This window comes from Suricata suricatta, chromosome 14, assembly GCF_006229205.1.
Source record: "Suricata suricatta isolate VVHF042 chromosome 14, meerkat_22Aug2017_6uvM2_HiC, whole genome shotgun sequence".
Lineage (NCBI taxonomy): Eukaryota > Metazoa > Chordata > Mammalia > Carnivora > Herpestidae > Suricata > Suricata suricatta.
In genome coordinates, this window is record NC_043713.1 from 71,042,558 (window position 1) to 71,058,863 (window position 16,306).

General features: G+C 38.6%; 1 protein-coding gene across 1 annotated transcript in view; it reads left to right on the forward strand.

Moving 5' to 3' along the window:
* The first annotated feature begins 764 nt into the window (after positions 1-764).
* The window catches only part of SPECC1L (sperm antigen with calponin homology and coiled-coil domains 1 like), a 94,817-nt gene continuing 79,275 nt past the window's right edge, over positions 765-16,306 (forward strand). The window contains exons 1-2 of the mRNA XM_029922174.1: positions 765-962; positions 12,310-12,463. Coding sequence (XP_029778034.1) covers positions 810-962; positions 12,310-12,463 — 307 coding nt within the window. The 5' untranslated portion in view covers positions 765-809. The remainder of the gene's footprint in view (positions 963-12,309; positions 12,464-16,306) is intronic.

Genomic DNA, 16,306 nt, shown 5'->3' on the forward strand with positions numbered 1-16,306 from the left:
AGGGTGGAGCAGAGCCCCTTCACCCTGCCTCACTGTTGCTGCCACCAAACCAGTTGGTACAGTTTGTATTATGTCAAGGCAAGATAAATATGGAGATACAGTATCCAAAGTAGGCTCCAGCCTCTGAGTTGTCAGCACAGAACCTGATGTGGGTCCCGAACTCATGAACCTCGAGATCATGACCTCAGCTGAAGTTGGATGCTTAACTGACTGAACCACCCAGGCACGCCCTGCCCCCCCGCCCTAAGAAATTTTGATGCTACCTGTGGAAAAAGAGAGAAGCAAAGAAATGTATCTAGCTAGATACTGAATGTTGGAGTTTCTGAGAAGTTCTCCTGGCTTCTATGAGGCTATCATAGCAAATATTTGAAATTAAGACTAAGTTGGATAATTTGAAAAATGCGATCACCCTTAAATACCTACAAAGTGGCTAATTCTCAAGTGGCAGGATGATAATTGCTTCATTAACTGCCAAAGATAATGTATGCTGTGTTGCAGTTAGCCAGTTCCATTAGAGATCTAGGATATTCTTTTTAATGACTGAACTGAAATGCAGAAAATAGTTTCAAGTTAGTAATATTCAAGGAGGAGGCCTTAAACATGGGGTACATTCTGATTAACAAGTCTAAGACCTTTTCAGCTTTTTATTTTCTGTATCAACTTCTCGCTTTCAAACAGATTTATTTATCTCATAGTAAAATTTTTCAGAAACAAATTTCTAAAGAGCTTTCTTCCAGTTGTGTTCTCAGTATAATGCCATTTCTTTTCACAGATTTGTTTGTAAATGCTTCATAAAGAGGCAGCCCAGAATGAAGAAAGCAAGCAGGAGTGTTGGCTCAGTGCCTAAAGTGTCTGGGATAAGCAAAACGCAAACAGTAGAAAAAACTAAACCTGAAAACAGCTCTTCAGCATCTACAGGAGGCAAACTCATAAAACCTGGAACAACAGCATCATTGTCAAAGGTATTAATGTGGCAGTGTTTGAATATATGATGGATTTTAAGAGGAGTGAAGCTTAGTATGCTTGCTTTATTAAATAAACATTATTTAGGGTTCGCCCTCTGGTGGTGCTGGGAACACACAGCCTCTGAAGAGTTCATGGTGTGGTATACTTGGTGTGTTTGGTCTGACTCTATGAATGCAACCAAATAGTAGGCTTATTTGTGAAACAAATCACTTAGCACGTGCCTTGTGCAAGGTTCTTGTGCTGGTGTGAGCTGGAGGTAGAGTCTGCCTTCAGGGAGCTTGTGGTGTAGCCAGTGGAGGTTGTCATATACACGCATAACTAAAATGCATGCAAAAAAGTCAGATGCCCTGGGAGAGCGGGAAAGCAGTGTAAGCATTTCAGGAAAAACATTGTTTCTAGCCCAAGATTTTACAAAAAGAATATGTGTGCTAGGTCTTAAAGGATGACTAGGAATAACATTCCTAAAACCCCTCAATCGGGTTTTTTATTCCTACTCCCACCCCCTTGCACACCATAAACTATTATTCTTTTTCTGACAGCTGATCCTGTATTAATCCCATTAGAATTGAGTAATATTAAGTTAGTTAAAGCATAACTAGTTTTTCTGACATTCTTTTTGAGGCTGGTTTAGTTCCTGTTGGTATGGGATAGTGGCTGTGGGCTTCAGGAGCAGACAGACCTAGGTTTTGTATGTATGTGCTTCACAGCATCATCATGGGCCGGATGAAATGAGGAATGTATGGAAGTGGTTAGCACAGAGTCTGGCATATGACAAGTGCTTTGTAGATGACAAGTAGTAGCATTTTTATTGATTGTTTCTAGAAATTTTTACCAGCTCAGTACCGATTCCTGAAAATAATAGTCTTCTGTGGGTGGTCTCAGTATCTGTGTTGATTTGGACCGTCCAAGGGACAAGATGACTCCAGACCATTTTTTTGCTGGTCAAATCTTAGATACATTGCAAAGAGATCTACACAGTCTTCTAGTCTTTCTTAGTGCAGAATCTGCTTAATTGTTCTGGGAATTTTGCGTTTTGAGTAGAAACTTCGACTTTATGGAGAAAACCTGGAGAGGGTTTCTGCTAGTCTGATAGGAAGAAACCAAGCACTGCTTGAAACATGATCCATTCAAAAGCCTTTTGTCCAGGCAGGGCTTTGATAGATTGTGGCTTAATTATTTTAAGAAGCATCTCATGGAACAGCAGATGAGGGACTTCCTATATGTATTGAAAGATCTAGCTGGAAATGCTGGTTTTTCTGTTCTCAGGTTGTCAGAACTTAAACCCAAATGTACTCCATCTGCCCCCCGATTTTTTCCTTGCTACAGCTGTGATGAGCTGCTGGATGTCATCGTATGGCGACCAGGAATAGACCTTTGCCCTACTTCCGTTAGTCTGAATCAATACCTTGAATTACTTCCTTGGTGACAGTGCTGTCATTCTTTTGTGTAAGATAGCTGGCATTTTCTGACATAACTGGTTACACAGTTGCTAGGGCTGTCTTCAGAGCAGGGTTTGTGACTGGGTGACCTGTTACTGGAAGAACAGGTTGAAACATTGGATGTGTTCTACTGCTGTCCTTCTGTTGCCTCCCCGTCAGTGACAAGCAGAGTCTTTGAAGGTTTACTGTGGAGTGTGCCCTGAGGAGGCACGTCAGATTTTCTGAGGTCTGTAGCTATAGTTGATGGTAGTTTGGTTTTGAGTAGTGAGTACTTTTTCATTATAAGAACAGCTGTATACCTGCTGTGTGCCAGCACGTGCCAGCTGTCCATAGCTGTGGCTCTCCTTTATTGGCTCATTTAATAGAGATGTGTGTGGAGTGGGAAGGGTCTTAGAAGAGGTGAAACTCTTTGGGAACACTTTATCCAGACCGAAGCAGTTGCTTTTACTTAAGAAAGGAGAAGAAAAATGTCACTGAATAGAAATTGAAGAAGACACAGAAGGAAAAGAAGGAAATAGTGAAAATGAACAGAAAAATTGAAAAGATCAAAAGGGCTTGGAGACCCCACAAACTTAAGTGTTATTTTATTTTCCTAATTTTTCATATTTCACTGTTCTTCTGTAGCATTTTGTATGCTCCCCACAACTTGAATTCCTCTAACTGTGATGGAGCATTGATGATTAACCAGATAAATGAAGCCTTTGGCTTTTGATCATACAGACACCATGTACATGTACTTACCCACTCATGGGCACCCACATATGTGTCTGTCAGTGCACAGTATTCAACACTTTTCTTATAGTGGCAGGGCTTGGGGACATGCATTTCTTTACCTCTCTCATTTCAAATATTGTTTGAGGCTAGATTTAGTTAAGGTGTAGGAGAAAGGACCTTTTTTGACCAGAGTACCTCACTGCTGATTGGAACTTTTGTAAATATAAAATACAGCACTACTGCTGTTCGTAGGTTTTTTTAAAAAATTTTTTTCTTTTTTTGAGAGACAGAGAGTGACTGGGGTAGGGGCAGAGAGTGAGGGAGAGACAGAATCTGAAGTAGGATCCAGCCTCTGAGGTGTCAGCACAGAGCCTGACATGGGGCTTGAATTCACAAACTGAGATCATGACCTGAGCCAAAGTCAGACCCTTAACTGACTGAGCCACCCAAGTGCCCCTGCTGTTCCTATTTCTGAGGCAATTATTCCCATTCTTATGAGTGGCTATGACATCTGGTTTGGAGCCTTTGTGTGGCTGATTCTTTGTCACAGTGAGCAGAGAGGATTATTTGCCACATGGAGGTGGTCTCCTATGTACCTGTACTTTCCAACTTTCACACACTGCTCAGGTATTCATGGGTAATCCTTGTAGAAGTAATATTCTTTTTCATTGTCCCAGGAATACAGTTTTCTAAAGGTTAATATATGAGAATTAGTAAATTGCAATTGCTTCAGTCAGAATCTATCTAAATAATTCATGACTTTCAATGATTATTTGTGATCATATACCTTTTTAGCTTAAAAATTAGTTAACCATCTTATTGAACAATCTGTCTCTGCCTGAAAGGCAAAATTTAAACACTAACCCTAAATTTTGAGTTGGTGATGAAACTTGGATTTTACCTAGAGAAGAACTTATACTTTAGTTGCATTATTTCATTATTTGTATCTAGAAGGGTTTTTCTTTAAACATTATTTTTTAAAAACATTTTTTAAAATTAAGTAATCTCTATAATCCAACATGAGGCTCAAACTCATGTGCCTGAGATCAAGAGTTGGATGCTCTAACCAATGGAACCAGCCAGGTGTGCCTGTATCCAGAAGTTTTTTACCAAATGATTTTTTTTGCATCTGTTATTTAAAAGTAGGATAAAAATTTCTTCCCTCCATCTAGTTCATTTTTTGGCCTATTGTTAATCGGGGGGAGGAGTTTACATGTAGAAATGCACATGTGTTTGCAGAGTTGTAGTAACAAAATGAAATAGGGAAAAATATCAGCCTGCCAGTAGCTTCATGTAAAAGGAAGTTGGAAAGTAGAGTTATTTGTTTTGTTTTTTAATTTTTTAAATTTATTTATTTATTTAATTTATTTTTTTTTTAGTAATCTCTACACCAAACATAGGGCTCAAGCTCACAACCCTGAGACCAAGTGTTGCATGCTCTTCTGACTGAGCCAACCAGGCATCCCCATTTAAAATTTTTTGATCAAGTATACACCTAGAACAGTTCACAAAGCACTTGTGTTCGGCGTAGTGAATCACCACAAAGTGAACATATTCTGTAGCCACCACCCAGGTCAAAGAACAGAGCACACTTGCACCACAGTAGCTCTCCAGAAGTAACTACCCTTTCTTAATTTCTGCCCTTTCCAGAAGTAAGTACCATCCTAACTTCCAGTTCCCAGAGATTAATTTTGCTAATTTTTTAAAAGATTTTGTTTTTAAGTAAGCTCTACACTCAAGCATGGAGCTCGAACTTAAAACCCTGAGACTGAGAGTTGCATACTCCACCAACTATGCCAACCAGGTGCCCCAATTTTGCTAATTTTTGATCTTTATATAGATATAATTGTATACTCTATTCTTTTCTATGTCTGTATGGTTTCCTTAACTCAGTGTTAGGGTCATGATGCTTGCCCATATTGTTGTCTTACAACAGCATTTCAGTCTTCATTGCAGATTACTAATCCATGGAATGACTATGTCACTCATCTCTGCTGTTGTTGATGGACATCCTGGAGTTTCCCTTTTGTGGCTACTGAGAATAGTATTGTTAGGAACATTCTTTTAAAAACTTTTTTTTTAATGTTTATTTTTGAGAGAGACAGCATGTGAATGAGGGGAGGGCAGAGAGAGAAAGGGAGACACAGAACCCGAAGCAGGCTTCAGGGTCTGAGCTGTCAGCACGGAGCCCAGTGCAGAGCTTGAACTCACAACCTGTGACATATGACTGAGCCGATGTCAGACACCTCATCAACTGAGCCACCCAGGTGCCCCAGGAGCATTCTTATTCATATCTTTTAGTCCACATGTACAGCCATTTCTGTTGGCTCTGTAACTAGGAATGAAACTATGAGGTCATAGGTTGCATAGTGTTCAGCTTTCATAGATATAAGGCCAGATAATTTCCCAGTTTACACTCCTGGTGGCTCAGTAATAGCTGCAAAATTGTATGTGAAAATATCTCTTAGAGGCCCTGCTTTCAGTTTTTAGGTATATATTCAGAAGTGGAATTTCTAGGTCATATGGTAATTCTATTTTTAACTTTTTGAGTAGCCTCCATACTGTTTTCTACCGCAGCTCTACCATTTTACATTCCCATCAAGAATTCTCTTCCCATCAAGTGTTTTAATTTTTCCATGTCCTCCTACACTTTTTTTTCTTTTGATAGTAACCACCGAAATGGGTACGAAGTGGTGTAGTATGTCTTTTTTTTTTGTACTGATTTATAGTTCTTTGCCTATTCTAGATGTGAGCCCTTTATCATGTATATGTCTTGCACATATGTTCTCCCACTCTATGCCTTTTCTTTCTCCTTCTTTAATGATATCTTTTGACAAATGGAAGTTATTAATTTTAATATCATCTAGTTTGTTAATTTTTTCTTTATAGTTAGGGATGTGCAGTGTGTGTGTGTGTGTGTGTGTGTGTGTGTGTGTGTGTGTGTATGAAATGTTTCCCCATCCCAAGGTCAGGAAGAGAGTCTCCTATATTTTTTTTCAAGAGTGCTATTATTATCATTATTATTATTATTTTAATTGATTTTGAGAGAGAAGGAGAGAGACTATGCACATGTGTACATGAGCAGGAGCGGGGTGGAGAGAGAGAGGGAGAGAGAGAATCCCAAGTAGGCTCTCCACCTTCAGCACAGAACCCAAGGTGGGGCTTGAACTCACAAACTGTGGGATCATAACCTGAGCCAAAATCGAGAGTCAGATGCTTAACTACTGAGCCACCCAGGTGCCCTCTACATGTTAACCTTATATCAATGGCTAGTCATTTTTCCTTTGCATGTGTCCTACATATGTATGTAATTTTTTCTTGAACTCGAGAGTGTAAATTGTAGAGATGATGCGTTTTTTCTGCTGAATATTTTTTCAGTGTGCATTTCTGAAAAGAACAAGGATATTCTCTTTTATAACCAGAGTACAGTTACCAAATCTGGACGTGAACATTGATAAAATGCTGGTATCTCATCTACGACTTTAATTAAATTTCATCAGTTGTGCCAATGTCCCATTATAGCAAAAAAGAAGAACATTTTTTTTTTTGATCCAACTTTCAATCTAGGACAGTGAATTAGAGTTAGTTGTCCTGCTGTTCATTCTTCTTAAATTTGGAATAGTTCTTTGTCTTTTATGACCTTGACATTACAAAAGAATGTAGGCCAGTTTGTTTGGTAGACTACCCTCTAAATTTAGGTTTCTCAGTGTTTCCTTGTGATTAGGTTGAGGATATGCACTTTGGCAGAAGTCCTACAGAAGCCACATGTCCTTGGCCCAGCATTTCCAGAAGTATATGCTGTCAGTCTGTTCCATTCCTGGTGATATTAACTTAATAATTTGGTTAGGGTGGTGCTATTTTTATCCACTAGCAGATTACCATGTTTCCTTTTGTTAATTAATAAGTATCTTGTCAAAAACACTTGGGAGATTTTGTAAATCCCTCTTTGTCATCAAACTTTCACACCCTAACTAGCAATTTTTGGTAATTCTTTCCAGAATCTGTTATTAGTATCATTTTTTGCCAAGTGGTAGTTTTTAAAAAATTCTGTCATTCTTTTTACATTTAGTAGTTGGATATTAGTGTGGAATAATGGACTTTTTATTCAGTGGGCTGTCAATGGTTAGCATGATTTATTTTGAGGCTCAGATTGTCCACTTCAAGCTGGCTTAAAGTGGGAGCCCCTTCAAGCTGGATACTGTGTTCTTTCAACATCTTCCTGTTCTTTTTTGAACAGCCTCTTAATTTCTGACATGGTAAGTTTTCTACTTCTCCAGCCCCAGCCCTAGTGTCAGTCAGCTTTTTCTTCAGAGGTCTTGTTCCTTTTAGTGGAGAATGGAACTTAAAGCCTTTGGGAACTAGGTGTGCTCTTTGCTTTTGAGTGTATGTTTTTAAGCCTGCTTTGCAGACAAGAGCAGAAACACCCCCCCCCCCCCACACACACCTATCCATTTCTATGTCTGTTTCTCTCCATATATTGAAACCTATGAGGGGTGCCCGGGTGGCCCAGTTGGTTGGGTGGCCGACTTTGCCTCAGGTCCTGATCTTGTGGTCCATGCGTTTGAGCCCTGTGTCTGGCTCTGTGTTGACAGTTCCGAGTCTGGTGCCTACTTCTGATTCTGTGTCTCCCTCTCTGCCCCTCCCCTGCTCGCTCACACACTCTCTCTCTCTCAAAAATAAACATGAAAAAAAAAAAAAAGCCTGTGAGCTCACACTGTTACTTCCAAATCCAGCTGACATACATACAATGTTTAGAGGAGCCTTTTCACTTTCTGTAATCGTAATTCCAAGCTCTTCACAGTGAGAAACCTGGTTTTCATTATCTATAATATATTCACCTATTTTCTCAGTTTTAGAATATACAGGCAATAGTTAGAGAATTGCTCACCCATGCCACTGCCCAAAACAAATCTACCAGCTAGAGTTCAAAATGTATACTGATTTAGTGTTTAGCTTGAGAGTTTGAGGATTAATGGACAAAGTACTGTTTTCAGAAGATATTTGGATCATTCCCCTGCCCCCCATCCCATGTGGCTATGTTATTTATTTGAAACACAGTTTGGTCTATTTGTTCATACTGTGTTCCATTTTAGGGGAAACCCTAAACCCTTCTTTATTTAATTTTTATTTACTGTCAGCATGTGAAACACTACCACAGTTTAGTTCTACACATGAGAACTAGGACAAGATGTAAGGAGTGTCCCTCTCCTCCCCAATTCCTTCTTACTCTTGTCCCCACCTGTCCCTAGGAGGTAAAGAGTCTACTTGGGTTTTTGTGTTTATCCTTTGTGTGTTTCTTTTGGCACAAATGATCATCAGATACATGTATATTTATTTTTTATTTCCCCTTTGTTACCCAAAAGTTGCCATAATTAGATCTACTTCTGCATTTTGCTTTTTTTCACCTAATGTATTCTAGAAATCTCTTGACACCAGTTTATGGCAGTCTTTCTCGTTCTGTTTAATGTTCTGTTATATGGATGTACTATAGTTTATCCAGCTACTATCCTATCCACAGACATACAGAGTCTTACCAGTATTTTGCAGTTAAAAATAATGCTGCATTGACCTTATGTGTATGTATTTTTTTTTTTATAACTGGAGGTATGTCTTCAGGAGAAATTCCTAGAGGTAGGATTGCTGGGCACAAGGTAAATGCATATGTAGTTGTGTTGGACATTGCTGGGTTCCTTTTATAAGGCCACATCCAGCTGCGTTCTCACCAGCAACCTATGAGTGCCTGTTTCCCCACATCCTTCCCAAAGGAACGTGACATAACTTTTCATTTTTGCCAATCTCTTAGGTGAGATGTGGTATCTTAATGTTTAATTTTCATTTCTCCTATTCTGAGTTAAACTGGTTATATCTTTTGTATTGTGTGTGGATTGATTGTATATGATTGTTCATTTTGCTCACCTTTCTACGCCTTTACCCCTTTATTGCTAAGAGTTCTTTGTGTGTTAAGTATATTAGCTGTTTATTTGTAAGATATTGCAAATATACTCTCCCAGTTTCTGAATTTTTAAAACTTTTCTTACAATGATATTTCTGTATCATGCACAGGATTATTTTTTAAGATTTTGATTTTTATATAGTTAAATTTATCAATTCTTTGTTTTATCATTGAAGATTTTGAATCATGGTTAGAAAACCTTGGGACTTATTTTTGATATGGTGTGATATAGGGCTTATTCATTTTTGTGGGGCTTTTTTTTGTGAATATACAATTGACCTCGTACCATTTTTGAAAATCCCATTTTTTTTTCTCTACTGTTTCTTTGGTCATAGGTGTCTATGTAAGCAGTTTCTGGAATTCTTTTGTGTTCCACTGGTTTATTCATGGGCCAGTACTCTATTATAGTTACTGTGATAATCAATCGCAGAGTTTTTGACTTGGTGCTCTGAGGTATGTTTAACTCTGCCATTAATGAAAGACAAAAAGTAAACAGAAGTGTGATGATTAAACCACTTTTCACATGACTATGTAGGGTGGTCTTCAGATGTAATTTTTATGAAAGAAAACATTTAACTTATGGAGAAAGAAAAATTACCTCAAAGATAATTTAACATTTATTAACAGAATATAAAAGGTGATTTGAAAACATAAGAGTATGTTGAGTTTATATACTGACTAATGGATGAGGGGCAAATTGACAGGAAGGAAGTATAACTTAATTTGCAGATTTTTTTGGATCATAGTTGATGACCAATTTCATAAGCAGGAACTAGTCTTAAAGAATATGAGCAATCCTTTATGATTAATGTAGTATCCTCCTTTCTTGTTATGTAACCAGATTTTTCATAATGTGACAACTCTAAATTACTAAAGCTTCATTAGTTTAATTTATTTAAAACATTAATCCTTTTCTGCTTCTTTTTTAGTGCTTTTTAGTGAGACAGATTGACCTACCTAATGGTATTACATTGTAACTTTTATAATTGAATCATGAGAACAGAACCTACTCCACTAACATTTAGAACAGGAAGAGACTTTAGAGATTAATAATTTATGGGCCATTTTAATTTATTGAAATTAATTTATGATTGTCTAAGAATAAGCTTGGCTCCAGATAGACAATAATATTAAATTAGTTGGTTAACTTGTGCTTTTACAAACTTAATGGCACAAAACTTTTGGTTCTTTTATTAAAAAGTAGTTTTTCTTTTTTCACAGATTTTTAACTCTTCTATGTTCTTTCATTTCTAGAAATAAAGTTTTCTTCATTCTTTTTCTTTAAGTAATAATTTTATACCCAATCTCATTATCCAGAGTGCTTATTTTTTTAATTGAAGTATAGTTTATGCTTGTTTTCTTTTTAAAAAAGCTCAAATTTTTTTCAATCATATTTATAAAAAATAAATACTATGGGTCTTTCTCAAGCAGTATGATCATTTAGGCTGACTAACCCTCACTCTAACCATAAACTCTAGTTATTTTTTGTTTATATATTACCTAGGCTTTAAAAAAATCAATTTTGTCCTAAATTAGACTACGAAAAATTAGATCAGATAAGAAAACTAAATTCCAAAATAATGGTTCTATCACTTTACATCTGTGATTTACTATAAAGTAATGAATATTATTTCTGATTCTCAGTGGTATTTCTCTCTAGAAATTGCAGGTTGGCATTTTCAGGGGTATTATAGAACTTTACTGAGAGCCAGGGCTCAGATGATCCCTGTTCATAAGTCATGTCTTACCTGAAAGTAACAAAGAGAATGTCTTTACTTTTTCGAATCCCTCACTGGCTCTGGCACATGTGGGCGCACAGTAGGCTTCCATAAAGTTTTTGGTTACATATATAAGTTTTAAATTAAATTAAATTTTATTTTTATTTTTTAAATTTCTTATTTTTATTTACTTTTTAAAATATTTAATGTTTATTTTTATTTTTGAGAGAGACAGAGTATGAGCAGGGGAGGAGCAGAGAGAGAGAGAGATACAGAATCTGAAGGGGACTCCGGGCTCTGAGCTGTCAGCACAGAGCCTGATATGGTGCTCAGACTCACAAACTGTGAGATCATGACCTGAGCCAAAGTCAGATACTTAGCCAACTGAGCCACCCAGGTGTCCTTTATTTTTTAACTTTTTTTGAGAGAGTGTGTGAGCTGGAGAGGGGGCAGAGGGAGAGAGAGAATCTCAAGCAGGGTCCATGCTCACCATGTGGAGTCGGACACAGGCTCAATCCATACCCCTGGGGATCACAACCTGAGCTGAAATCAAGGGTTGGATGCTCAACTGACTAAGCCACGCATGCACCCTGTATTTTTGTATTTTATTTTTATTTTTATTAAATTTTTTTAATCTTTAGTTTTGAGACAGGGAGAGAGAAGGAGAGAGAGAGAGAACGTGAGTGGGGGAGAGGAAGAGAAAAGAGCGAGACACAGAATATAAAGCAGACTGCAAGCTCTGAGCTGTCAGCACAGAGCCTGATGTGGGGCTAGAACTCACAAACTGTGAGGTCATGACCTGAGCCAGTCGGACACTTAAACAGCTGAGCCACCCAGGCACCCAGAATTTTGTATTTTAAAAAGAAATGTGTGATTAAAAATTTTTTTAATATAGTTTATTTTTATTTTTATTTTTACATTTATTTATTTTTGAGAGACAGAGAGAGACTGAGCACAAGCAAAGAGGGTAAGAGAGAGAGAGAGAGACACAGAATCTGAAGCAGGCTCCAGGCTCTGAGTTGTCAGCACAGAGCCCGACACGGGGCTGGAACTCACAAACTGTGAGATCATGACCTGAGCTGAAGTTGGACGCTTAACTGACTGAGCCACCCATGCGCCCCTATATAGTTTATTTTGAGACAGAGAGAGCCGGAGCACAAGTAGGGGAGGGGCAGAGAGAGAGGAAGACACAGAATCTGAAACAGGCTCCAGTTCTGAGCTGTCAGCACAAAACGTGATGCAGGGCTTGAACCCATGAGCCACGAGATCATGACCTGAGCTGAAGTTGGACGCTCAACCAACTGAGCCACCCAGGTGCCCCAGAAATGTGATTTTTTTTATAAACCCAATAAAGAATTCTCTTTTCATAGTACAGTATGATGCATTGCTTGGTAACTGTCAGAAAGTCATTGTGTGGCTCTTGAATTCAATATAAAACTCAAGAGCTTTGTTTAGTCTCAAAATGTTATTTACTCTTGCTTGATCTAATCAGTTTGTTTTTATTTTCTGTTGCTTCTAGACCAAGAGCAGTGATGACCTCTTAGCTGGAATGGCTGGAGGGGTGACAGTGACTAATGGTGTTAAAGGAAAGAAAAGCACCTGCCCTTCTGCTGCATCTTCAGCATCGGCCCCTGCCATGACCACCGTGGAGAATAAATCCAAGATCAGCACAGGTATAGGTGCCATTCAGAATAAGAGTTAAACTGCTTTTTTTGTTTGAATAGCAGAGTGCAGTGGTATTTCAGGGGTTTCACTAATTATAGGAAATGTCAGACATGTATTTGTATTTCAACCCCATATACTCATCACCCTTATCAACTGATGGCCAGTCTGAATTCTTTGACGTCCACTTTCTCCTCTCATTATTTTGAAGCAAATTTCAGGTGTCATGTAATTTCTTCCACAAATATATAAATTATCTTTGAAAGATAAGGATTCTTCTAAAAATAAAATCATAATGGCATTATCAGTCCTTAAAAGAATTAATAATCATTCCTCAAATCATAAATACAAAGAAATACCTATTCAACTTTATAACTCTTTAATAAATATTGCATATGTATATTTACTATCTGTATGGATAAGGGTTCACTTAAGGTCCATATATAATAATTGATGATGTGTCTCTTAAGTCTTTTTTCTTTTTTAAAAAAACTCCTTTTAATGTTTGTTTATTTTCAAGAGAGTGAGAGAGACAGTGTGAGTGGGGGAGAGGCAGAGAGAGAGGGAGACACAGAATCTGAAGCAGGCTCCAGGCTCTGAGCTATTAGCACAGATTTGATAACGTCCATAAATTAACTCATTGTGCAGTCCAAGGAGTCATGGTATCATATTTTACTTTTTACACTTACAGAAAAACTTTTAAGTCTTCCAATAAACACAAGACCATGTGTTTGTGATATAGCCGATGAAAGCACATTAGTAAAAATTATAGCAGACCTTCTTCATCATCCTTCTGTAGGCTGTTAGCCCCTCTTGTATGTATTAGACTTTTTCCTAGCCCAGGTTTACCTACTGTCCTCTCTTTTGCTTTGACCTTCTGTGGATTCTTCCTTCCATCCCAGATTACCCGCTCCTGCTGCTTAGAATAGTCATGTGGTATGGTCACGAGGAGGAAACATGGAAGGCATTATACTAAGGCATCATTCCTTTTTATACTCACTACAGCCCTATGAGGTAGAGGCTATTATTATCCTCATTTTAGAGATGTAAGAGCTATGCTTAAAGTTTAAGTATCTTGCCTAAGGCCTTGCATTTGTTTGCTCAGGAAATATTTATTGGGTACCCGCTTTGTACTGGACCACAAAGCTTGTAGTGGAGCAAGGGCTGCACCTTAGGGCTTTTATTCTCTAAATGTGAGGTCATCACATTTAACAGTCCAGCTTGTGTCGTAAGAAGGAAATTAAGTACTCTAATACCATCTATATCTCTTCATGTTTCCAGGTTTTAGAATTTACTGGGAAAGATCCCTTGCATTTGGAGCCTCGTTCCCTACTGACATCTGCCCTCATAAGGCTAAATTCATTTATCACTTCCCTGGATCTATTGCCCCTACTGGAGGCAGCTTTGTGCATCTGTATTAGTTTGCTAGGGCACTCGTAACAAAATGCACAGCCTGGGTGGCTCAAACACAGACATTTAGTTTCTCACTAAATTGGCTGGAAGTCTGAGATCAAAGTATCAGCCAGTTTGGTTTCTTCTGAGGCCTCTCTCCTTATAGATGGCTATCTTCTCATTGTATCCTCACGTGGTGGTCCTTCACTTTGTGTCTGTGTCCCCTTATCCTCTTCTTATAAAGATATCAGTTAGAGGGACGCCTGGGCGGGTCAGTCAGTTGAGCGTCTGACTTCGGCTCAGGTCATGATCTCACAGCTCATGGGTTCGAGCCCCCACATCAGGCTCTGTGCTGGCAGCTCAGAGCCTGGAACCTGCTTCTGATTCTTTGTGTCGTCCTCTCTTTGCCCCTCCCCTGCTCATGTTCTGTCTCTCAAAAATAAATAAATGTTTAAAAAAAGTTAAAAATAGATACCAGTTAGATTGGATTAGGGCCCACCCTAATAAAGCTATGTTAACATAAGTACCTCTTTAAGTTATTACTCTTTTTCAAAATGCAGTCACTTTCTGAGGTACTAGGGGTTATGGTCTCAACATATGAATTTGCAGGACACAGTTCAGCCTATAACAACATTCTTACTTCTTCAGTTCGTCTACTCTTTGTTTATTTACTCTCCATGACTTCTCTAAGACCAGTTCGCTTGTCTGTAACTCAGCTTTTTCCATCTACTCACTGGTCACAATAATCCCAGAAAGGGAGCTTTTCTTTTTCATGTTGTCTCCTCCTCTCTTGTTTCTTTCCCTCTCCTTTTCTTTTGGGGCATTGTCAACCCCTTCCCTCATTACTGGCTCCTTTCCTCTTTGGCTTTCAGGCAAGCCCGGATCTTTTCTTTCTTACCCCAGATTTTGGTTTGGTTTGCAATTGTTTCTTCTCATCTTATTACTTCTACCCTGTAAATATGTTACAGATGTATTATCCTTTCTCTGTCCTTTCAGAGATCCAGATCTCACTCCCCAAATGTAGGCCCTCCTTTACTTTTACTTCTCTGCCTGCCCACATTCTTTTTTCTACTCTTTCTCATATGTTTCACTTAGCCTCTAGATTAGTTTTCATAAAAATACTTTCCTGTGTATCTTCCCTGCTCCAGAACACTTCTTGAACATTCACTGCTGTGACTCACTAAATTTTCCCTGATATTCAGGGCCCTGTAGAAACTTCCCCTGCTGTTTTCATTAATTGTGTGACTTTACTTTTCCTTTCCGTGTGTCCTGTTCACTTCTGCTTCTTTGTTCTGTCCTATGGCCTCCCCTGCTCTACACCAAATCCCTGGCAGACTTAGTGGCTGTCTTCCTGTATCATGTAGATCTTTTGCTTCCTCTTACCTCTGCAGCCTGGTGCCTGCCACGTAAAGAACTAGCAGGTTTTTACCAAATACTGATTAGGTATAGATCTTATTTTTCTTTCCTTTTTTATTTATTTATTTAAAATGTTTTAATGTTTATTTATTTTTGAGAGAGACAGAGACAGACAGAGTGTGAGCGAGGGAGGGGCAGAGAGAGGGGGGAGACACAAGAATCCAAAGCAGAGAGCCTGATGCAGGGCTCAAACTCATGAATCATGAAATTATGACCTGAGCTGAAGTTGGATGCCTAACCGACTGAGCCACCCAGGTGCCCCTTTTCTTTCCTTATTTAAAAAAATGTTTATTTTGAGAGAGAAAGCACGAGTGTGGGGCAGAGGCAGAAAGAGAGGGAGAGAGAGAATGGAAAATATCTTTCTGTTCTTTCTGTATTAACACATCATGTCCATTGTTTTCACAGGTTTAAAATTTTAGCAATCAGTAATAGTGGTTTGTGTGGCATAATTGATAATGTACCATCATTCACATTAATGCATTATTATTCTCAAACATTTTTTAAATTTTTGTATGTTCTTTTTTCTTTTTGAGAGTGTGAGAGAGCGGGGGAGGGGCAGAAAGAGAGGGAGACAAAGGATCCAAAGTGGGCTCTGCGCTGACAGCAGAGAGTCCCAACTCAGGGCTCGAACCTACAAACCATGCAATCATGACCCAAGCCAAAATCGGACTCTCAACAGGTTAAGCCACCCAGGTGCCCCTAACATTTATTTTTATAATATTTTTTGAGAGAATGTTTTTTGAAAGAGAGAAAGTGAGGGGAGGAGGGGCAGAGAGAGAGACAGAATCCCAGGCAGACTGTGTGCTCTCAGCAGAGCTCAGTGTGGGGCTTGAACCCATGAACCATGAGATGACCTGAGTTGAGACCAAGAGTCAGTTGCTTAACCAACTGAGCCACCCAGGTGCCCCTGTTTTCTAACATTAAGAGAGGCAGCACAGTGTATTACGTAAGTTGTAGATTCTGGAACCAGACTACCTGTGTGCTTTTGAATCTTTGCTCACCCACATGTTGCATGTGGGATATTGGCAAATTATTTAACATCTCTG